Raw genomic sequence first — 24458 nt, forward strand, 5'->3', positions numbered from 1 at the left:
AGCTGTCCTTGAACCATCAGTGGAACTTTGGTTTGTGTGCCTTCACTCTCATCAGTTGGTTTCTTCTCTGTTCGACTTCCCTGCCTCTGCATTCAGGCTGATTGTCACTTAGTGGAATACTCTCGTCTCAGCTGGTGAAGATTGTGTATTTCAATTATGATCAGGGACACGCTGTTCTCAGATAAGACAACTGGTTGAAGATAAAACTAGAAAATGTATTCCATATCAGACATAACTTGAATAACTCAATGAGAGGAAGAAATAATGCTTGAGTTTATATTCCCCTACCAAAAGTAGCTGCTTGAGCCAGGCAAACACTATCTCCTATTGTAGGCATTAGAGGGACTGAAGATGATTTTGTGCTAGCATGAATAGCATTATCACACCATCGTTAAATCTGCGGTTCAAGATAATAAATTTTTTGCTTATTTTCAGCAATTTGGCAACCATGCGCACAAGCTCACTGAAGCGCCGCCGCCGATGATCTGAAAAACAATATAAGCTGCAGGTTTAGCGACCTAAATAAAAGTGTCTTTCACACCAGTCTGTGGTTCTGTCATGAGATCTCGACTATATTGTTTGCGACTGTGATCAATGATTAAATGCACTTACTCAACCGTGCTGTTTTAATAGAGAAATAGGCTTATTGCAAATTGGAGTTGCTAGTAATAATATTTTTTTGCTTGTTTTAGCTGTTTTTCATAATGTCGACAGAGAGAGATTGCATAATCTTTAGTATTAATTTATAATAAAAAAGCCTAAAAATAAATCGGTACACTAGATGAGGTAAAATACACCATGTATGTGTCCACATTCTATTGATTTGTGCTTACTGGAGAAAGTGCAGTACCTGAAATGCAAAAGTAAATTTCTCAAATGACAACAATCATTATGATTATAATTGAAAGTGCAGTACCTGAAATGCAAAAGTAAATTTTTCAAAATGACGAAAATGTGACTAAGATTTCATTAAAACGCTTTTACATTTCATTGACTTAAACTTGACTAAACAAAAACAGGACAAGGTTGACTAAATATAATAACTAAAATGTTCATTTGAGTAAGACCAAGACCAAATTAAAAATGGCTTGCCAAAATGAATACTGTTGTACGGTTAATTAATAATCTTATTGCTGTGTCAAGTTTTCATTGACAAAAACTAGACTAAAATTCTTAAGGTTTGCTTGGACTAAAACTAAATTTAAAATGTTGAGACTTTTAGCAGACTAAAACTAGACAATCTAAATAGGATAAGGTTGACTAAATATGATTAAAAAAAAAAACTAGCAAGGACAGTTTAAACACGGGACTAAGATGAAGACCTTTTCCACCTCAAGATGGCGGCACGTCCACACGCAGCGGCTTCTCTCTGTCCCATCAGAATGGTGTTTTCGTGTTTTTTTGGTCTTGTGAGTCGCAGTGTTTTTTTACGTCTTTGGAACAGCTGTGGGATTCGGTCTGCTCCAGAGGCCTACACCATCACCGACCCCAACTACTGCATCTCACCCAGAGCGGAGGTGCCACAAGCAGAAGAGGGGTTTGACACGGAGGTATCTGAGCTAGGCTAACCCACACAAGCATCTATCCCCACCATCGTACTGGCTAACGTATGCTCTATTGTACAATAAACTGGACTACATCCGATTACTACGCTCAACTCAGAGGACTGTAAAAGACTGTTGTGTTTTTGTGTGTTCACGGAACACGGCTTAGCACAGCATTCCAGACGGTGCTATTCAGCTTGACCAGCTGACGTGCTATCGAGCAGACAGAGGTCTGGTCGCAGGGAGGTAAAACCCGTGGCGGCGGGCCTTTTGTGTTTACATCAATGACCCGTGGTGCCGCGGTGCTGTTGTAGTCTGCAAACACTGCTCACCCCTGGTGGAGTTTATGATTATTTAGCGCTGGTCATTCTATCTAACGAGGGAATATACAAGCCATACTAGTCTTTGCTGTATACATTTCTCCAAACAACAGCAGCAGCAGCAACGATGCACTAAATGAACTGTAACCAGCACATCAGTGAGCAGCAGACAGACCACCCTGATGCTTTTCTCATCATAGCTGGGGATTTCAACCATGCAGACTTAAAGAGTGTTTCCTAACATACACCAACACATTAACTTTCCAACAGAGGTAAAAACATTTTAGACTTGTTGTTTATACCACACAGAGAGGAGCTTACAAAGCCCTCCCCCACCACCTTGGGTGGCTTCAGACCACATCACTGTCATGCTAATGCCTGCATACAGACCGCGTCATTAAAGTTGCAGTTGAAAACCAGTTCACAAACAAATTCAAGTGTGACCGAAGGGGTCGTCAGAGGCTCTTCAAGACTGTTTTGACACAACTGACCTGGAATATGCTTAAGCAGGCTGCCACATACAATAACACCACAAACCTTCAAGTGTACTCAGAGACTGTCACTGCCTACATCACCAAGTATTGTATGATGTAACAGTCACAAAGACTATCACTGTCCGGGACAACCATAAGCCGTGGATGACAGGGGAGGTCTACAGACTCCTGAAGACGAGGGAACGCTGCCTTCAGAGCGGGAGATGTGGTGGGCCTGAGGACAGCTAGGGCCAACCTATCCTGCGGCATCAGACAAGCTAAGAGACAGTACGTCCAGTGAGGATAGCCCCATCGTTTCAGTGACCAGCAGAAACATTCAGAGCCTGTGGCAGGGGATACAGACCTTACGGACTACAATCCCCCACCCCGGACCTGTGACAGCAACATCTCTCTGCTGAACTTGCTGAACACCTTCTTCGCTCGTTTTGAGGAACCAAAACAGCACCACTGCACAGAAGACTCCACCTCCTTCCGGTGACCAGGTGATGACCTGACCCCAAACAGCATGAGGAGATCCTTTCAGCAGGATCAATGTACGCAAAGCTCCGGGTCCTGACAACATCCCTGAGGCGTGACTACTGAGAGACTGTGCCGTGGAACTCACTGGATGTCGTTCACAGACATTTCAACATCTCACTTAGTCAGGTTGTTGTTCCCGATGTTTCAAGCTACCCACCATCATTCCAGTCCTGAAGAAGCTGTCTCCATACTGCTTCACTGATAACCATTCCTGTTTGGACTTACTTTACTCCCATCCTCATGAAGTGCTTTGAATGGCTAGTCATCACCATATTAAGTCAGTCCCTCCCCCATCCTTGTAGGGACCCATTTCCAGTTCTCGCTCCCGAAAACTTGAACCCCCTTCCCACTTCTGCCCCAGGCACCACTGACTACTATGAACCCCCCACCATCCCCCATAGATCAAGAATCGTTTCTGGAATCGGATCGTGACTCTCAGAATCGGAATATCAAGATGGATCATGAGTTGACTTAAGATTCCCACCCCTAAATAAACACTTGCATGCAGGTAAATTTCATGAAAAAACACAAAACATTTTGAACAAAAAGCTGAGGAAAGAAAATCACATATTTGTAAAAGACTGTGTCTGGATCAGTATTCAGAACAATGATCCAAAAAACAAATGCAATAGATCGCTTTCATCAACATATGCAAAGTTTGGCATGAGGTCCATTCCACTTCCTGGATCGTTATTTCATTCTGTTAACGTTTTGATTTATATTACTGATGTAACGTGTGATGATTGGCATTATTTTACATATGCATCTGCTTACATAAACAATCATTTGTTTTTTGGTTTCTTCTTCACCCGTTTTGATCCAGACATTCAATACTCTTACAGAGGTATGAGAATAAGTGCTTTTCAGAAGGTTGTAATATCCCAGTGAAAACATGAAAAAAAGATCAATGGCGGGGGGAAGCGGCGTCTTCAAAGAACGGAGAAAGGGCCTTAAAGTCTATAGCAGGGGTCTCCAGCACTGACCGCCTGAAGAGATTACAGTCCTACAGCTCCAAAACCCCACTCAAGCAAACAGACCTGAACCCAGCTAAGAAAGGTGGTCAGGGCTACTTGAGAATTACAGACAGGTGTGTTGCGCAGGGGTTGCGACGAAGGTCTGAGGACCAGTAGCTTCCAGGAGCACACAGTTGGAGATCCCCGGTCGACAGTATTTGCTTAACAACACTGATTTTATATTTTTATTAAAAATATTTCACAACAGAGATTAAGATTATCTTTTTTCATTTTGAAACCACACAGTTGAGCTCCATGACTAGCCACACACAACCTATAGCACTTCATAGCAGGAACTCAGAAATTGAGCCACATACTGTCTCCAATAATTGTGGACGCTTGGGTGACCCACATGCATCTCTTTGGCAATGTTAGGTGAGGAGAAGTCTACAACAACCTACAAAAAATACAAATGAGGGATAAAAGACCACTGGATAAAACTTGCACTGTAGTTTATATCACTATGTCGTTATGCATTTATCACTACAGTGAAACTCCTACCTTCTTTTTTCTTCTTCAAAGATGGAGGCTTCACTCCGGGGAAATTTCACAAGAAAGCAGGCTTGAGAGGGAGTTTAGAGACAAAGCATCCTCTTGAGGCAGAGCGTTGATAAACCCCTACAATCCAATATGAACTTCATTATTTATCAAGTAGGGAGAAAATGGTCTTGGTATTTATGATATTCTGAACAAACCTGGCCCCTCACGATTTCTGTTCTCTCAATTAATTCATTGTTGGGAAGTTTTGGACAATCTTCTCTGCTATCTCCCTGGGACTGATCTTCGATCCTTAGGCTTTCATCACCTGTAAAACAAATACATTCAAGCATGTTTTGGGTGACAAAAAAGGACAAAAGGAGAGTTTACCGGAAATGAAACTGACCTGAGCCATTGCCATGGCACTATTACACTGGTAATCACCAAACTTGGCCTGCTGGTTGGGGGTGACCCGTGAAAGTGGCGGGGTTCTCTAGGCCAGGGTAGAGGCGGTATTGATGGCCTCCCAAAGATCCTGTTGCAAGCAGCTGGTTGATGTTCAACATCTCATTGTCGTTTTGGCTCATCTCCTCCTGTAAACTCTGAGGAAACACAATGGAAACAACACAGATTTAAAGACTGAATTTCGATTGTTATTTTTGCATTATTTATACTACATACTTTATAGTATGCATAATTAAAAAAAATCTTGAATAGTTTAAATTAGTTTTTTTAATATACTTCCATTTTAATTTAAGTTTCAGTACTTTATGCGCTTATGACTTTGATGGGGGTTTTTTTGTTGTTTTTGTTTTTAATATATTTCTATTTGGTAAAATGTTTTAATTTTCTTTCTTTCTTTTTAAAAACTAAGAGGGGTGCTCAATTGATCAGCTAACCGATCACTGTCGGCTGATAATAAGCTTTGGGATGATTGATCGGCAGTCTCTAAATAGGCCGATCTTAAAAAAAAACAATCTCAAGCTGATGACAGTCAGAGGTTTGGCACAACATGCTGCACCACCATCTCGGTCTCTATCTTGTGCCGCTGAAATAGTTATAATGCTGAAGGTGAGGTGCAATTCCATATTTCTTCATTAAATAACTCTTAAAGTAATGTGAAAACGCTTCGTGTGGGACATTATTTCTGCCAAATAATCATGGGGAGTGAATCACTCACGATCGCTTTCCCCTCTTTTTTCCCTCTAAAAATGCCCTATTATGGTTTGGGGCCAACAGCATTATTTGTCTGTCTATAGCCCAATCTGCACGTTGCAATAATTGACACAAGGATTGTCACTTTAAAAAGACAGTGTTACATCGTCACTAAAGTTTTATAAATTGCTTTTCTTGTTTAACTCTTGCCAGTGTTTTACCGGTTAAGATCCCTTGGCATTTCGCGTCAAGACATCCCAAACTCTGTCATCCAGGGACCTCACCACTGTGGAAAGCTGAATTGAACAGATACAATGATGTCTCCCACCATAGCAGTGAGCTTGTGTACAGTCTCACTTGGTGGCAACTCCATCAGTCGACCTGTCCCACACTTGAGTAAACGACCAGGAAGTCATCTCCCTGTATCCCAACCAATTATGTCCCCTTCAGAGAGACTTTTTAGTACATCAGGAAACGTTGTAATATGCCAACGCACACGTTTAAAACCTACCAAAGTCAATATGCTAGTTTTCCTGGCAAAAAAAAAAAAAAATGAAATAAAATAACTTTCAACACACATATGGCATCGCAATATGCTGAAACGTAGGTTTGCATTGTAGTGGACAGCACATTTCAGGGCCCAGTTTAAGGCAGGGCCCCTCTCTGACCACAATAGTAGACAAAGGTTTGCTACATTTTGATTGGATCTTGGTGGACTAACATAAGCAAACTGTCCAGCACCATCAGAAATATGCCAGGACAACAGCCAGACACATCTTAGAGGGCAAGAAGAAGACCTTTGGTAAAAAGCCCGGGAAGGACAGAACTTCTCATTGTTCAAAATGCAGTTTCTGCCCTTCACCCACCAACAGACTGATTACTAAGGTTTGGCCTGTGACCTCTATCAAAAGTCATTAGGACATCTGAACACAGCAGCAGTGGGTGAAACAAAGAGAGATCACAGAGATCCAACCAAATCCATTCATAACTATGTTCTCAAACCTTAAACTGATGCAAACTACAACACACACATCTTATACTTATTCAGAAAAAATAGTATTCTCAGTGACAGTGATTCATAGTGCAACATCTTATACAAACTCAGCTGTTAATGGACAAATGAATGCATGCATGATAGTTCGGTCTTCTTCCATCATATTTGGACTTTGTGTGTTCGTAATATTGCCAAAGGTTTTATGGTTTGGTAAGAAATCACCGGTAAAACTTTAGTGACACTTTTCTGAATGTGTGTTTGGACTATGCAAATAAGTTCCACAGGAGGAAAGAAGGGTGGGCCACACCATGTCCCCCCACTCTGATGGAAACAGCCAATCACAGCCTGGAAATGGAGAGGCGCAATCTCCTCCTCATCAGAAAAGGATAAATGTACCTTCCCAAAAAGACACCTCCATTCTGAGTCTGAGTCCTGTCAGGGAGAGACACTAACAGAGCAAGTTCTGAGTCTCCAGCCTGCATGGGTGAGACAATAGCAGATCAACCTCGGTTCTGAGTCTCTGATACATCCAGGAGACACTAACAGATCAACAGCTGTTCTGAGTCTCTGGCCTGGAAAGGTGGGACAGCAACTATGGAGTCAAAGTAATACCATATATATATTTTGCATATATATATATATATATATATAATATATATATATATATATATATATATATATATATATATATATATATATATATACACACACGCAAAGAAAATAAAGTTTTGCAAACGAAAATTAAAGTATTGAGGAAAATAATTTTGCTTTTTGCAAACAAAATTAAAGAATTGCAAAACATAAATGATTTTGCAATACATATTTTCCATGGTCATATCTATTATTTTATTTGCAACACTGATTTTATTTTGCGTGTCGGTCTAGTTTGAGCTTGCGCTGCAGTTTTTCCTGTGCGCTTCATTTTTCTGCGCGTCTCGCTTTGTGGCGCTGTTTTGACGTGGGGGTGGAGTCAAGGGGCAGGGGCATGCTCCCTGGAAGTGACGTCATTGGCCCGAGACGCAGCTCACTGATCCAGGTACTGTCATGATGAGCAGGATGCATGCGAGTGGATCGCTTCCTTTTATTCACTAGGGTTTAAGACTGCGATGGGTTTCTCTTGTATTAACTTTATTAACCAAGGTATGGGTGTATTAGCCGCGTTTGCTCAAGGTTCTAAAGAATGTGGTGACCTATCCTGGCGTTTGATTTCTCTCGATGGGCAGACGGTTATGTAGCATGAAAAAGGTGTTGAGGGTGGCATTTTGGGTAACTGCATGGGTATTAACAGTGTTGTTTTAAAAGCGCGTAACAGGTGGTCGGGAGGACACCAGCGCACAGAAGCGTTCTTTGTTCATGTGGTGGGGAAGCCCATTACTTTCCCTAATAATTATGTGGGTCGTAAGCCAATTGGCTGTTATTATGGGGATATAAAGGGCGGTAGACCTGTGCTTGAGGTCAGCGTCATTGTTAACGTCACTANCGTGCACTGGTAAAAGGAATGATTTCTGACAGCAGGACCCTGATGGTAAGCCTAGTTAGTTGGTGTTCCTGTGACATTCCCGTTTTTTTTAAAAAGAGCTAAACTCTGTATGGATGCGCTGTGCTTTGCTGAGGCCGAGAGTTGTAATGATTGTTAAAGGGACTCTGATTTAAGAAAGTAAATTGTTATGTATTGTTGCCCATGTTCTCTGAGGTTTATTGGTGGCGGAACTTGCGTGTCCTTCTAGAGGCACTAATTTCTCTGGTTGGGATTCCAGAGTGGCATCGGTTGGCAACAATTAGCCTTTACATGCACCCGTGGGTTGCCACACTCGCATTAGTTCAGAGGTACCTGCTAGTTTAACGATGCTTTTGGGAAAAAAACCAGCCCTGAAGAGATTTGGACATAATAGCATTATTACTGTTAAAAGCCCGGACATGGTCAATACAGATTTTTTCTGGAAGTGCACTTTAGAGGATGAAATTTACACAGCAAACCCTATAATAAGAAATACTTAGAATTATTAACTTGAATTAATTCGATCGTTTCCATTTGTAAATGAATAAACTAATTTAACAAAGAACGTTTAATTAGTTTAGCACTAACACAAATTACAAAGAGCAAAACGGAAATATAAACCATAATAAATCTAAAAAATATAGCCCTCTATTTACTTATAATGATTATTTCAGATTCTTATATCCGTTAGCCAATAGGAATAAACGACACTTGATGCGATTATTCTATTGCGCGTTCTTAAAGTATGGTTGTACACAACAATTCGCTGTACAATCAGGTGGGAGTCTCTCCTCAACCACCAGCAGTGCTGCAAGCATCACCACGTGGATATATTATATATATCTATATATATATATATATATATATATATTATATTATAGATATATATATATATATATATAATATAGATATATATATATATATAATATATATATATATTATATAGATTATGAAATAAAAAAATATAAAAGCATTATATGCACATATATTACATTAAAAAGACACGATCAACGGACTGCTGGGAATGGATAAAAAATATTTATTATTATCAGTATCCATGATTATCTCTGATATCTCCAGGTTGCTATGGTCACTCGGGTTTGTTTTATGCATTTAACTCGTGGCAAAATTAAACAAAAAAGATTCGAGCTTAATTTTTTTTTTCATCTTACAATGGACAGTCATGTTATTCATTTATGACCAGGGAGTTAGGTACAAAAGAAAACAGAAGTACGCAGATTCGATATAAAAAAGGAGTCGTAGACCTCTTTAATGATGTACGTTATAGTTTATGAAGGTGAATTGCATAATTTTACATTTAAAACCAGCAGGTGTAACTCTGAACACTAAATGTCCAACAAAGACCGCTTATGTGCGCTGGCGTCCTCCCACTGGTTAGGATCTTAAACAACAACTGTAAATACACATGCAGTGAACCAAATGAACACCAATACACATTTTAATGATATAAAAGTGTGGGACTGGCATAAAAGTTGGCTTGACGTTGGGACGTTCGATATTCGCAAATCTAGGGGACAGTCTTAAAGTTTATCTGCGGAAACTACTATAACTTCTCTAACGTCATTAGGCATGCAAGGAGAATGACTAAACAGTTCATGAAAACAACTGTTAAATGTGCATACCAGGTGTCAACTATAATGACACCTTTTATATTTTTTGAACATTATAAATAAAAAAAAACAACTGGTAAATCAAATGTACAAACTATTGTCCATTGTCATTACCGAATGGGCTAAAATTTAAAATAATTGCCAGAATGCTCAATAGCATTTGAACAGAATGACTAACTTCTGTTAAAACATACTGTAAAGTGTTCATCTTTGTGTCAACTATAATGCACAAAAAATATGTTCATATTTTCATAATTATTCAAATAAACTGTAAATCATATGTAAAATATTGCTATTTTTTTTTTCATTTGAGCTTTATTAGCTTTAATTAGTTTTTACGTCCATTTGGTAATGAAAAGTAGCAATATTTTACATATGAGTTACAGTTTATTTTAATAATTATCAAAAAATATAAAAGGTGTGCATTATAGTTGACACCTGGATAAACAGTTAACAGTTGTTTTCATGACTGTAGGTATTCTCCCTTGCATGCTATTGACGAAAGAGATGTGTAGTAGTAGTTTCGCATGTAACTTTAGAGACGGTCCCTAGATTTGCGATTATCGAAACGTCCAACGTCAAGCCACAACTTTATGCCAGTAAAAGAGTGCACATCGAGAGAAATAAACAGCAGATGTGCATGGTAAACAACTTCTTTAACTTGAGCAAACGCTGCTAATACACACATACATTTGTTAATAAAGTTAATAAAACAAAACCATGCATGTTTTAATGCTTGTGAATAAAAGGAAGCGATTATCCACTCGCATGCATCTGCTCATCAATGACAGTACCTGGAGTCAGTGAGCTGCGTCTCGGGCCGATGACGCCACTTCCAGGGAGGCATATTGTACACGCTCCTGCCCCTTGACTCCACCCCCACGTCCAAAACAGCCCACAAAGCGAGATGCACAGAAAAATGAAGCGCACGGGAAAAACTGCAGCGCAAGCTCAAACTAGACCGACACGCAAAATAAAATCAGTGTTGCAAATAAAATAATAGATATGACCATGGAAAATATGTATTGCAAAATCATTTCTTTCACGCAGTATCATTTATGTTTTGGCAATTCTTTATTTTTTTTGCAAAAAGCAAAATTATTTTCCTCAATACTTTAATTTTCGTTTGCAAAACTTTATTTTCTTTTGCAAAACTTTATTTTTTTGCGTATATATATGATATTACTTTGACTCCATAAGCAACAGATCAACCTCCGTTCTGTGTCTAAGTCCTGTGAAGGAAAAGTCTGCAACAGATCACCAACATTCTGAGCCTTGGGCCCGCGAGGGAAGAGGCAATAACAGATACCAAGTCCTTAGTCTCCAGCTTTGAGGCACCAACAGATACAACCACATTCTGAACCTCCAGCCTGCGAGGAAAGCTTGATAATCTTCTTTCAGACTTCATTTAGAGTCTTCGTCCAGCAAGACAACAACAGATGCAGCATGTCCTGAGTATCCAGCCTAGAGAGACAAAGCGGATCGACCAAGTTCTGAGTCTCTAGCCCAGAGAGGCAGAAGACACACAGACATCTGCAACAAGATTAAGCTCCGGCGAGCAAACCTTCACTCCAAGGTACCTTTGATTGCGTGTTCCAGGCTTAGGACCTTCTGCACCTACTCCAGGGCCACATCTGCATGTTACAGATTTTAGGACCCTTTGGTGCTCCAGGAGATCAGCATCCTCCAGTGCTTCGTGTTCAAAGCTGTCGAAACGGATTCCTGCTCCTCTCCCCACTGCATTGTTACCAGCACAACCAGTGGATGAAGTCACCGCTACCGGACTGCTCACTTGACCACAGAGAACCGAATCAAAACTTATCAAAACCTCTTCCAGAGACCTTGGCATTAGAGGTGGGAGAAAACAAAAAAAAAAAAAATAGATTTTCCAAATGTATCGAGATTCTTTCTTCAACGATTCTGAATTGATTCTGAACATTTCAGAATCGATTCTGAGCTCGTTTATTTTTCCCCGCATATGGCACGTGTGCGTGCTAGAGAAGCTGCGGGCTTCATTGCACAGAATTTGCGCTTGTGAGACACGCACTCTTTGCTTGACAGTCTGTGCTTCCACCCGCTGTGTGTTTTACTTTAGATATGCTTTCATTTATGCCATTTGGAATACAGTACTATTAGATGCATGAAGCTCGCGCACTGACAGACTTTCACGTGTGCTTTGTGTTTGTTGTCCTGAAGCTCAGTCGTGGCTGCGGTTAAATGCACTTGCATTTTCGAATACTTTTATACGAAATTGATGTACACACACAGTCATTTATGTTTTTAGAGCAGGGATAAAACATCTGATATCGAAATAGATCTGTGCATTAGTGTGAATGCATCCTGTTAAAGCTGCCACCATCGATGATCTCATCAATATAATCAAACGGCAATAATGCTGAGACAAAAAGAAAAATCTCAAATATTTCCTGTTAAACTTTCGGACACTTAAGAACACTTAGTTTAAATAAGTATTGTTTTAAAAGTAGCTGCTGTGCTTATATCATAAAAAAAAAAAAAAAAAAAAAGTTAATTTTGCACAAAATAAATTTGATATAAAATTCTGAAATGTAGCCATGTCAGTTATATGAAAACGTGAATGTGACGCATTGTGAGATGAGGTGACTAAGTAATTGAATTGAAATTTGTGGAACCAGTTGAAGATTCACAGCCCTGTTTTTTAAAGATGGAAAGTACAGACATACAGAGATTCCAACTATTAAAAAAAAAGCATATAACTCCAATTTTGTTACGATTAGGGATGTCAACGATTAATCCGATGATCGATTAATTGTCGATACGAGATGCAATCGATTAGGGCATGCTCGACTGTCGGATCTAAACCGATTTAATGTTGGGCTGCGTGCGGCTCATGCGTAACCCACGTGCGAAGCGGCTGTAGTGGACGGTGACGGTATCTATTAAAAGCATCATCATTCTTCACATGTACACATTAAGCTTTTAATGGTGATTTAAACTTTAAAGTACATTAAAATAGAAACAACATAAGTTCTTCAACATAAAAAGCAATAGAAATGAAGACTAACATACTAGAAGTCATTTCATCATCAGAATAAAACTGTTTCATATCGTGCACACTTTTGAGGGGACACAGGCCAGGTAGTTTTTCTATTCATTTATTATCTACTACAACTTGTTAATGTCGTATTCCTGTGACTTATTAAATTTTTTGGCAACTGTCCCATGTTTCACATTCATTTATTTTGTTCCCTAAATAACCATGATTTAAGATGAAATAAGGGAACAAATTTAATAAACTTCGAATTCGAATTAATTCTCTTAATTAATTAAAAAAACAATAAAACCTTTTAACACATTTCCGCTTCCCCATGTTTACCACAGACTAGCAAGAGATGCGAAAACCAGTTATTAAAAGTGAAATAATAATAAAATAAAACCTGCGAAATTAGAGGGTAGACTGTGAAGATTTTAGGAAAATAAACAATGCCTATAATGTTATTGAATTTGTGGAAGGAAATTCGTGACTAACCGGCAAACCAGAAGAAAGCCGCGTAAATAAAGGCTATGGGGCTCGAACGGCATCCAGAGGCAGGCTCGCGATCTAACATTACCTATTATTCCTCTAATAAACAAACTTTTATACCACACTTGTCATAACCAGAGCTTATATTTTGTAAATAAATAATTGCTGGATTCAAACAGCGGATTTAAATAGGCGCTGTGTGACCGACACAGACAATACGTTTTCCCGGAGCAATTCAGTTGATGGTCACTAAACGGTGACGCCGAGCATCGTTCCACAAGTTTCTGCATGCGACCTACAGTACCTAGGGCACAGGTTCTCAAGTCGATGGGACAAGATGGAATGCGTTAAGGAAAAAATGTTATAGCCTATGTAGCCTAAGTAATAGGCCCAAAATAAAAAAAATAACAATTTTGTTTTCATTTTTTTTTTTTATTTTTTTTTAAATATGCGAAATATATCTGACTTAAAGGAGCCGTATGTAGGATTGTGGCCTAAACTGGTACTGCAAATCACAATAAAAATACTTCTTGTAGAGCGGTGTATCCCCTCCCCCTCCCCGTAGGTTTTGCCAGATGAGCTGCAGTGATTCAAGCAGAAACGTAGGCTGCTTTCAATGATGCTTCCAATGGCAAGTGACGAACAGGACGTACACAGTAAAGTTTTTTTTTTTCTGGTTAATTATGTTTATGCTTCATGAGGAGATATTTTGATAAGTAATTATGTATTTAAAAATGTACTAATTGTCATTAGTTAAATAATAATCGTAAAGATTTATGCTCGTATGTGACAGTATAATCGTAAAGATTTATGCTCGTATGTGACAGTATAATCGTAAAGATGTATGCTCGTATGTGAACAGTATAATCGTTAAAGATGTTATGCTCGTATGTGACAGTATAATCGTAAAGAGTTTTCTGCTCGTTGGTACCGTCATAATCGTAAATAGGGTGGCATACGTCCAGATTTTGGCCGGACAAGTCCGGATTTTAAGGCCCCTGTCCGGCCTCCGGCCGTAAGACTCAAGCTCGACACACATCATTTGTTCCTCCTTTTTGGATTTTGCGCTGAATCAGCCCTATAAAACCCCTCTCCAAGATCTTTATTAGGACGCAAGCAGCATAGTCGTCTGCCATAAGATCTATGGTTCACAAGAAACGATTGGCTGAAATGCGGTGTCAAATAAATGTGTGATATATAATTGGTTAAAAACATAAACAAGCCTCCACATGCTGGCTAAAAAAACGGTTCATCATGCGCACGTTAACAGCATGGCCGAAACGTTCAGACCTCGTTTAATCTGGAATGGACAAAAAAGCCACGAATTTCAAAGCAAAAAGCAGTAGAGAACGCTTTTCATGGATTTTGCACACTGTGTCCGCTGTTGTTTTCTGGCACTGTGCCAGTCTGCCAGATTATTTATTGCTTTATTTTTTTTATTGCCAGAAGTCCAGAAATTTATGTTTTCAGGCACGTGTGCCAAGACTTTTTTGAAACAGACGATGTCTTGAATAAATACAAATACTGTGAACAAACACTTTTTTGCCTCTTCTGTTACACATAGGTCTACATCAAATTGTCCGGCAATGAATAGAGTAGGCTTTTTCAGAATCACTGTATTTTGATACCATCGATATAATGGACAAAAACTGTATTACGAGTACATTGTATAAGGCGAGTACACCAGAGTCCTATGCAATTCAATTATTCTTGCCTCACTAAATGCCGCAAAGTGTCCTCCTTTTTAATTATGGAAATGGCCACCCTAATCGTAAATATTTATGCTCGTGACGCGGACAGACAGAACGGTAACTGTTAGTTCAGGCTACTAGTGCTGGGCGTATACCGGTTTATTAACCGAAAACCGGTGTATATTTTCATTACGATGTTCATTTGTAATATACCGCCATACCGATGTATTTAATCACTCAACGCCTCGGAACGTTATGCTGCGACGCCGCACACTGTTTTCAGACAGACCCCTTTAAAATGTTGCACTTCTAAGCAGCAACAGCGGTAAACACAGTAGTGCTCTGGTGTTACGTTATAACGCTCTGCTCTCCACACATACTCGTCGGCAGTGCGCATGCATTATGTATTTTTTTACGCACCAATGTTAACGGATTCCAAGCGTTCATACTGCACGAGGTTGCGGTCCGTCAGTGCGTTTCAAGGAGCGGTGCGTCTGCAGCAGTGCAGCGAACACGTTATGTACAGAGTCTATTTTTTGCTGTGACTGGCATGCGCTGAATTGTGAAAGCGGCATTGTTCGCGGAAAAAAGTGAACATGGATTTACACGGAAACGCAGTCATTTCACAATAAATGAATACTAATTAAAAGCTGTTTCACACGCAACACATGGGTTTTTGGTTCATAGGGTTTAAAACAAGAAAAAGAGCCACTTTTAGATACAACAAGGAAAACAATATATATATTCACTTTTATGGAGGAAGAAAAACAAAGTTCATTAAGACCTGTGGGATTGCTTGTGGTGTGTGTGTTGCTTTTACACGATATGAAATCAAAAACAATGAACAAATGGTTGTGTTGTGTGACTAAACAGTCCGCGGATCAGTTTGCGGACTGCAAACGCTGCCCCACCGTAGACGGAGTATGTGTGAATGAAACAGGCGGTTACAGGAAGAATGGATGCTGCAGAACTAGTAGAACATCGACACAGAAGAACGCTCGTTGTTGCCAAAAAGAGGCGCAGGCCGACCAAACAACCATTTTATGCAAGTGCTGTCGGGCTAAAAGCACGTCTTGGAATATCAACCAGGCTCAAAAAAAAAAACAACGCGGGATAGGGAGGTTGCCTAGCTACATGATGGAGAAGATGGAAAGATGTCAATAGATGTAGAAAAGAACCCTCAACCATGGTATTCACACATGGAAATCACCTTAGCTGACAGCTCGCCTAAATTATGTGCGACTACAGTTTACAACAAGCAACCACACGTTCAACACAAGAGCGCTTCCCCGCGCTATCAAGAAGCTGGCACGTTTCATCTTTAGTATCCCCGCATCCATTGCTCTTCAGAGCGGGCCTTTAGTGGTCTCGTGGGCGCATCTTGGAAGAGAGACTCATCGGTATTGGGCACCAGGGGCAGGCCAGTTAAACGACAACAAACAACCCCATGAACTCTTTAATATATCAATACAAATAACGTTTTGTTTTTTTTTTTCCGCGGGACGTGACGAGGAGAACACCAAATCAATGCATCTCTAATTGATGGTGCGGGGGATATAAATTCTCAGGAGTTTTGCCGGTGTGCTGCGGGAGTGGCCATACATATGTGCGGGAGCGGGCCGGGCGTGTAACACATACGTTGCTGGGAGCGGGCTGGGTATGGTAATGGTGGACTGGTCAGAAGTTCGTCGTGGGCAGCGGTATGGAGCCTTGGATAGAAGAACAAAACAGTCCCCCCCCCAACCCCCACCCCCCCCCCCCTTCCCGCTAGCGAAGGGCTCTAGGCACAAACCTTATGTTTTTTATGTGTGCGCACAAATGAAAGGGGAACACTTTTTTGCGGAAAAGGTTTTTTTTTTGTTTTTTTTTATGATTTTTAAAAACAAATCGGACATACGGAGAGCAAAAATTTTTAATCTGACATTTTCTAGTAAAGAATCCCGCAGGATCAAATTAATGTGAGCAAACAGTGGGTTTTTGTTGCAAGCAGCGCCAATGTAGTTCACTTAATGTGCAGCACAATCCACACTTGCGCCACAGTTACGTTTGGGATTAATTGATTTTTAAATACCATAATGTCAGTGGAAAAACATTGCAATGGGGTGGTTACACACATAAAACCTACTAATGCACCACGAAAACCGATTTAATGAGGCGCGTTTAGAGCGTTCCTCACTGCAAGGGACACGTCAACAAACTCAAATTATCCTCCAACGTTTATAGGCGAGCTCCAACGCTCTTCATTTTAAGAAACTGATCATAACATCACATACTAGTTCCATTGGTACAGTCCTCTGCTACTAGGCAATTTATTTAGACTAAACCCCCCTTTACTTCAAGTGAGAAAGCGTTGTGTGGGTGTTTGGGGTTTTTTGCACATCCTGTCATGCCGCGTGACGTGCGTGCCTGCATGCAAAGAGCATTTTGCAAGCATAATGGTTAACCAATTAATCGATTAATTGATTCGTCTAATTTATAACGCAACCGATCGCTCATGGAAATAATCAAAATTGAGCCAATCCCTATTTACGATGTTAAGTTTAAAAGATGTATTTGTACAGTAGTACAGCAGAAGAATTAATGGGGAAAAACAAATGTAGATTCAAGAATCGTGTTGGAAATCGGATCGGGACTCCCATACATCGGAATTGGGGATGCGATCTTTAAGCTGCCTGAAGATTCCCACCCTTAACAGATGGTACTACCGGATGTTTATGACAAACATGTGTGATTGCAATCGTTCATCATAATCAAATAGTTGGGGCCTCTGAATGCCTAATCTAATCGAATCGTGAGATACCCATGGATTCCCATCCCCTACTTTGGACCTTGTTAGATATTATCATTATATGATATTTTCTAAATTTATATTAGATTATATATAGATTATTGCAGTTTATCCCAAGATCTTTCATTTGTTTGTTGCATACCTAGGGTTCTGCACCTTATTTCTCTCAGAAGTAGCAACAGTTATATCTTTCCAGGATCTACATAGCTCTGACATTTGCAAGACATTCCAAAAATAATCACTTGCATTTTAATACATCGTATGCACCTTTATTCCCATTTCATTTATTGAGTATTCATTCGTAGTTGTTGAGTACTCCTTGTCTATCTTTTGTTAATAAATCTAATTTTATTACACTTGTGTCTTCTTGTGTTGATGATACAGAAGAGGTTCTACAAGTTATAGATTCCCACCAATCTTCTAGTGGGATGACTATAACCAACACCTTAAGTGACAAGTGATCAAAATATCCATAACGTCATTGGGCCGCGAGTACCCATCACTACACTATTCGCCTCCCTAAGTTGGCGGAAAGCAAAATTCACTACAGCATTTATACGCAATGTTTAACTGTTAACACTTACTTATTGTGGATGTGACAAGATGTTTTAGTATTTCCACGACATTTACACCTTTATTTAATGTCGCGTACCACTTTGTTTAATAGTATTTTTATATTAATTTTTGTTTAATATTATTTTTATTTAAAGACAACAGGAAAGGAAAGGAAAATGTATTTAAAAGATGCTCTTGCGTACATTTCAGACGATGTGCTTGCTGTGGTTCGGTCATCACAATGCACTGGGTCAGATGACCAATCATCAGAGCAGACTATGAGGTGTCGGAAGGAGGGACTTCCTTGTAGAAAAACGCTGCGCTTGAAGAGGGGCGGGGCGGGGCATAGAGAAACCACAATAATGATACAGTATTTGAAAATAATGTGTTTTTTGAACATTAATCAGCAGGGACAACACATATTCTGGTACACCAAATACATAAGAGAAAACAATTTTTTGTTGTAAAAAGAATCATATGACCACTTTAACTCACAAGGCTCTTTTGTAATGGGGACAGCTAGAGGTAGCTCCCCTTTGAAGCCAGTGTCTCTACCTTGCACTAGACTTACTGCTGAAACGTTTGCAAGTCAAATGGATTCAGGTAGAGAACCAGAAACGTGTATGTGACTTTAAGACTCTGTTTTTTGGATGACAGTAACTTCTGTAGTAAAATATTTTTTCAAGAAACAAAGTTTCCAGGTATCGATCTTGTATTGCTACCAGAGTTTCGAAATCCTTAAGGTATCTAAATCCTCACCCGTGGCAAGTACACGAAAGCACTGCAGCCAATCCAGCAGATATAGCTTTCCATGAAGTTGTGAGAGTGGAATCATTTGCTGAAGAGCAAAAAAGTTGGGGTGTTTCGGCCCACCAGTTTCTTCTTGTTGCCTGAATAGGAGTGGCATGTAATCCCTACTGACCTGGGGAGAAATGGGGGGTGTTACCAGATTAATCCGGAGGTTAAATAGAAGTGTTAACGTCAATTACTGTACACATAGAGGTAGGACAGGATAATGTTAACACCGCACTTTATCCAATCTTCTCCTCCTGGAAGCATTTTAAAAGAGGTCAAGAGCTTGGATCTCACGGTCATATCTCAACCTACTCCCCTCAGTCTAAGTCAAAAGAGTAAACATTGAAAAATGGCTTTTTCTTGAACCCAATTACTGCTATGGCCTGAAAACTCACAAACGACAACAAAATGAAACATTGAAATGGAGAAGGAAACTGCTCAAAATGTAAAAAAGGTGAGCTTTCCTGTGATCTGTGTATCTATTCGTTAATGCCAACGACAGAGAAGATAAGTATGATTAACTCCTCACTTTTTGGCAAAAGGCGAGAACAAGTGAAAAGGAAACAGTCACATTAATAAAACAATCCCTCCCATGCTTAAGGATGGTGTTTTGAAGAGTTAGGGAGGGAGAAGGTTTGAGTAGGGCAGCTATGTTCTTTAGAGGGAAAAACATCCCGCCTATAATGCACAGGACTTTCACATCTCAGGCATCATTCTGAAAGTGGTTGGTTATTTGCAGTTTTACCATTTTTAAAAAATTAGTGAGTGTTTTTATGTTTTTTGAGCAGTAAACAATATTTTGCAAAGTTATGAAAGCCGAGATTGTTCGCATGCAAACTGAGATTGTCTTTTAAAACTCTCGCAATTCAATGCCACTACAAAAATGGCTGGTAGGGACTACACAAGTTACTGTTTGGCAGCAAGGCCATGAGGACCATGCTGCACTGCTTTAAGCCGTGTTAATGCTTTCCACGTCCCGCTAGTGTCCAACTATGGTATGCGTGACATAAATTGTCATCGGAGAGGGTGCGGTGAAGGCTCTGTAGTGGACATCCGCGTACCTTCCAGTTTTTGTGACCACTGCATACTTTCAGTAGGCTTGCAAACAGCACCCAGTGAGTGCAGCATGCGCAGGCTGTGTGAAGAAGTCCATTGCTACTCGACAAATCCATCGATAAAACAACTATAAAGAAAGCCAGATTGTGCAATAATTCTGGGCAAATGTTTGTTCACAATGTTTGTGTGGAGCGGACCATCAAAGCCATACGCTTTCGGTACATATAAATACAAGTAGTCCGTGTCCGTGCTGTTCACCCCATGTACGCGTCCCGGATTGCTCATGCAGAAAAGTATAACACAGGCTTTAGAGAAGGGGAAGAAAAAACTAGAGGTGCATATAAAAAAATCTATCAATCTGAATCGCGATTCTGTTATTATGCGATTGTAATGGATTCACAAGTTCAATATATCAATGTCCTAAAGCAAAGGTTTCTTAATACTGTTCCTAGCATCCCCTGCTCTGCTCTCTCACTCTCTCTCTCATTCCAAGTCCAGCTCCAACAATGAACTGTTCCAATTATAACGTATTTAATATAGTTATGAGAAGCGTTTAAACATGGACGATAGGAAATGAAATGAGGCAGCGGTTTCTCAGAGAATGAACAAGAAGCCGGTGTGGTCAAAAAGAGTGGGATATATGAGAAATCTCTCTCTCTGCTCTCCTCTCTACTTCACCGCCACATACAGGTAGTTTCCCACATATACGTTAATGGATTTGTGGCAGCACCCCCCGCCTTTATATAGACATATATAATACAGAGTCATTTTCTGCCAGCAGGGGCGCTTTAAGAGCGGAGAGTAAGGAGGTCATCCACTTTTCTGGATCCCACCGGTTGCAGAGCAAGCGCTGTAGCTCCTAAGCAGCTGTCCTTGTAGTCAGCATAGAACTTGCACACATATGAATGAAATGAAAGTTAACTCGACAATTTTGCTAAATACAGTCAGGTTTCCTTCATAAATCCCAGTGCTAGTAAATAACACCCGCATCAGTTTTGATTTTGAAACGTTTCTAAGTGCTGCATGCGGTTTTTTTATTTTTTGTTGTTTTTCAAAGAAGTGCAATTCAAATGCCTTTGGGACACAATAGTTTTGTGGAGCCGGTCAGGTTTGATATTGTGGTGGTCCGCCACAAATAAATCAATGTGAGGGAAACCCTGTATGTATATGTATGGATTACACATCTATCGTCGACCACTTTAAACTATGCAAGGAAGAAGGGTCATGGTGGCCGAAAATAAATGATATCAGAGATTGCATCAAAGTATTGGATAAGCCATTGAGTCATTGTTAGCGTAGCCTAAGGAAAATTGTATCCAAGGTGTGATCTGCAAACGTGTGCAGGCTTAGCCCCAGTGCATGCATACCTGAGGCATTCTACGTTATAACCTACCTCTAGTTGCGATATGGAGTGCCTCTCCAAGATTCACCCCACATTCACCACTCTATCACAACACTTCACTTATTTGTGGGAGGTTGTACGTTTGTGGCCCTGCGATTCACATTATAGACGACCGTTTGTTCTAGTGTGTATGTTTGGCCTTAAATAAATAGCTACAAAGTTACAAATCTCATAAATCCCAAAGCCAAAGGAGAGATTTTGTTTTCAAAAAAAATGCCCTTGTTCAACGAATCTACAACGACAGGGTCGTTTAGGAATACATGGTGTTTTCTGGGTTTTGTGATGTCACAAAAGAGGACCATTCGAATTCATAAAATAAATCACGCCTACATAAATTGAATGGTGGGGGGCGGGAGGGGCGAGGTTGTGTTAGAACGCTGATGAGGCATTTCAAACAAGATGCCGATTGAGGAAAATGTTCTTCAAGGTTTATTACAGTGATTCTCATATGCACCTGAGTAATTATTGTAAGATAGGTATGCCTACCATTATGAAACCGATTTTATAATAAATTACTGACAGTCCATAGACTGGACAATGATGTAAGCTGCAGAATTTACAATTTAAATTGTGAGACTACAGTGTTTTCCCATTACATTGAGTGTGCGGGTTGTTTTATATCACCATTTCTGAAGGAAAAAAAAAAAACAAAACCAACTGTCTTCAGAAACAATTGGATGTAATTTTTCATTCATCATGCATGTAATGTCTTAGGTCTGGGCGGATTATTTAACGATATGATCATGGCATCTAGTCCCCAGTAAAATCTGGTTCCGTGCTTACCTCTAAATCGCCATCACACTGCTTTGCAAATGGCCCCCCGCGCAGTCTATAATAGACAGGAGGGTGATGTTTATCTACTGACAAGCTGACACCAATATCGCGTTTCATGTTATCGCAGATGCCATTGCGCCTTTCGACGACTAGGGGTTACACAGGACTAGGCGGGTAGTCGAGTGATCGACTACTTTAACCCAGTAGTCGGCGCTGTGCGGAGGAACAATAGATACTCGCTCGTGCATTAACCACAATGCATGCAGACAGTTGCCTAACAACGCAAAGTTGTAGGGATTACAATAATTTCAGGGTTTTTCCTACATTGAACATTTTTTTGGCGGCCGCCAAAACGAGTTTTTTTTTTGTCCGCCACCAGCCTTATTTGATGTGTAGTTGGGTTTTGTGGAGGAAGAAGGTACAGCCAGAGGCGTGACAGAGAGAACGAGCACAGCGCCCCTCCCCCGCGCGCGCACTCTCCGTCTTCAGTTTCTGTCTTTGACTCTCTCCCTCGCATCAAACATCAAATTATTCCTAAAGGTCGGGAAGAGCCGAAACCATTGTTTCACGTTGCTGCATTCGGACGAATAATTTTTGCTGAATTACCGCTGGGTGTTGTGAATTGTAGTGAAAAAAAAGTTACCTTATCTTCTCTTACTACTTTCGACAAAGCCATGTTGTGGGTCTTGACAAATCTTTTGCGATGTCCTAACAGCACAGGATTCACGTCCGCTAAAGTCCGATTCGCGGACCCTAATGGACTCCTTTTGAGCCGATTCATTATAATGAATGCGTTAAAGCAGTAGTTCTGCCCTGTCAGTGTCTGAATCGGTGTATAACAAAATCATTACTTCTTAGAAGAACATACACCTCTGAAATGAGAAAGTAAGTGTGCTTACCCATTTAGCAAGAGTGTTTAGTAGAAAATTAAGCCTTAATAATCAACAGTAATGTGTATAGGCCATATGACAATGTGTAGTAAATTACCTATAAAAATCAGTTTAGTTTAAAGTTAACACTGGAGTGAGATGAAACTAGATCAAAGCACAAAGCAAGCTGTTGCTAGCTAGAGGCTTTATTTTATTACATTTTAGGATGGAAAAAAATTACACTATTACACCTTGTAATGTTACTTTTTAACATTGATATGAATTATACTAAAAATAATTTATCAGGTTCTATCAAAAAAGGATTTTATCTTTCAAAACTATGAAAGCCAGTCATGGGAAAAATCACAGCTTTTTTTGCAAAGAGGGCAAGAAAGGATGAGAGTTTGATCTTTTTTGAGTGACAGGTAATATCTGTGTCTGATTAATTGCTCATAATTTGTAAATAGATAAATTTGTGATACCTTTGACATTTCAAATATGACTTTGGTATTCGATGATGTTAACATGTACTAAATTAAGGTTGTCAATCGTTTTTTTTTTGGCTATCTAGCCTGACAGTGGGGATTTTAAGTTAACAACAAAAAAAATCACCAAAACTGGGTTTCTTTGTATTTATTTTAAATGTAACATTTATTGTCAGTATTGGGCTTGTGGATCATGTGGGGTACTAGGGTACTCTTTTGCTGTGGGTGGAGGACCATGATCGGTCAGCCACCACCGAAGACCAATTTTGACCCAGGAAACAACCCTGGAATATTGCGGTAGATGTTACTTTCTAGGCACTTTCTCTAGGTTACATGATAATTAGGGGACGGTGACCGAAGCAACCTTATTCGGAATGGCAAGGATAATGCTTCAAACACGAATAACAGACAAGGAATAATGTCGCGCCTGAATATTAGGATTGAGGCTGGCACACAGTCTGGTGCTTTGCTAGTTAACAGTTGAGCAAGGGAATCAGCGCAATATTATACACAGACCTCTAAAGTCAGGCAATAATGACGTGTGTGGAAGTGACATGAATATAAACTTTATGCCCGACGAAGAAAACTGTCAAATCAAAACACCGCATTGCTGTTGCTCTCGGTGCATCTCTCCAGAAATCAGAGCTTGGCAGAGAGTAAATCACCTATACAAAATACATCTACATGGTCTCTATTTGGTATATATTTAAAAGGCAAATAATTTAAAACCCTAGGGCTACGAACATGAATAATGAATGAATGGACATAACAGCGCGTCTCACCACATCAAACAGCCGCGTTGCGCGCCTCAGTCTCTCCAAAAACCCCAACCGTTCTCTCTCTTAAAAGTAGGCTAATAATCAACCTTAGATGCAGATACATTTTCTATGTTTGCT

General features: G+C 40.0%; 1 protein-coding gene across 1 annotated transcript in view; it reads right to left on the bottom strand.

The window, feature by feature from the left end:
* rars1 (arginyl-tRNA synthetase 1) overlaps positions 1–24458 on the bottom strand; it is a 118711-nt gene that overhangs the window by 85385 nt on the left and 8868 nt on the right. The window contains 8 exon segments of the mRNA XM_042756205.1: positions 3077–3088; positions 3412–3426; positions 4201–4232; positions 4234–4287; positions 4586–4632; positions 4635–4695; positions 4774–4854; positions 4856–4967. Of these exon segments, the coding sequence (XP_042612139.1) occupies positions 3077–3088; positions 3412–3426; positions 4201–4232; positions 4234–4287; positions 4586–4632; positions 4635–4695; positions 4774–4854; positions 4856–4967 (414 nt within the window).

Source organism: Cyprinus carpio, unplaced genomic scaffold, assembly GCF_018340385.1.
Source record: "Cyprinus carpio isolate SPL01 unplaced genomic scaffold, ASM1834038v1 S000006811, whole genome shotgun sequence".
In the NCBI taxonomy this organism is placed as follows: Eukaryota; Metazoa; Chordata; class Actinopteri; order Cypriniformes; family Cyprinidae; genus Cyprinus; species Cyprinus carpio.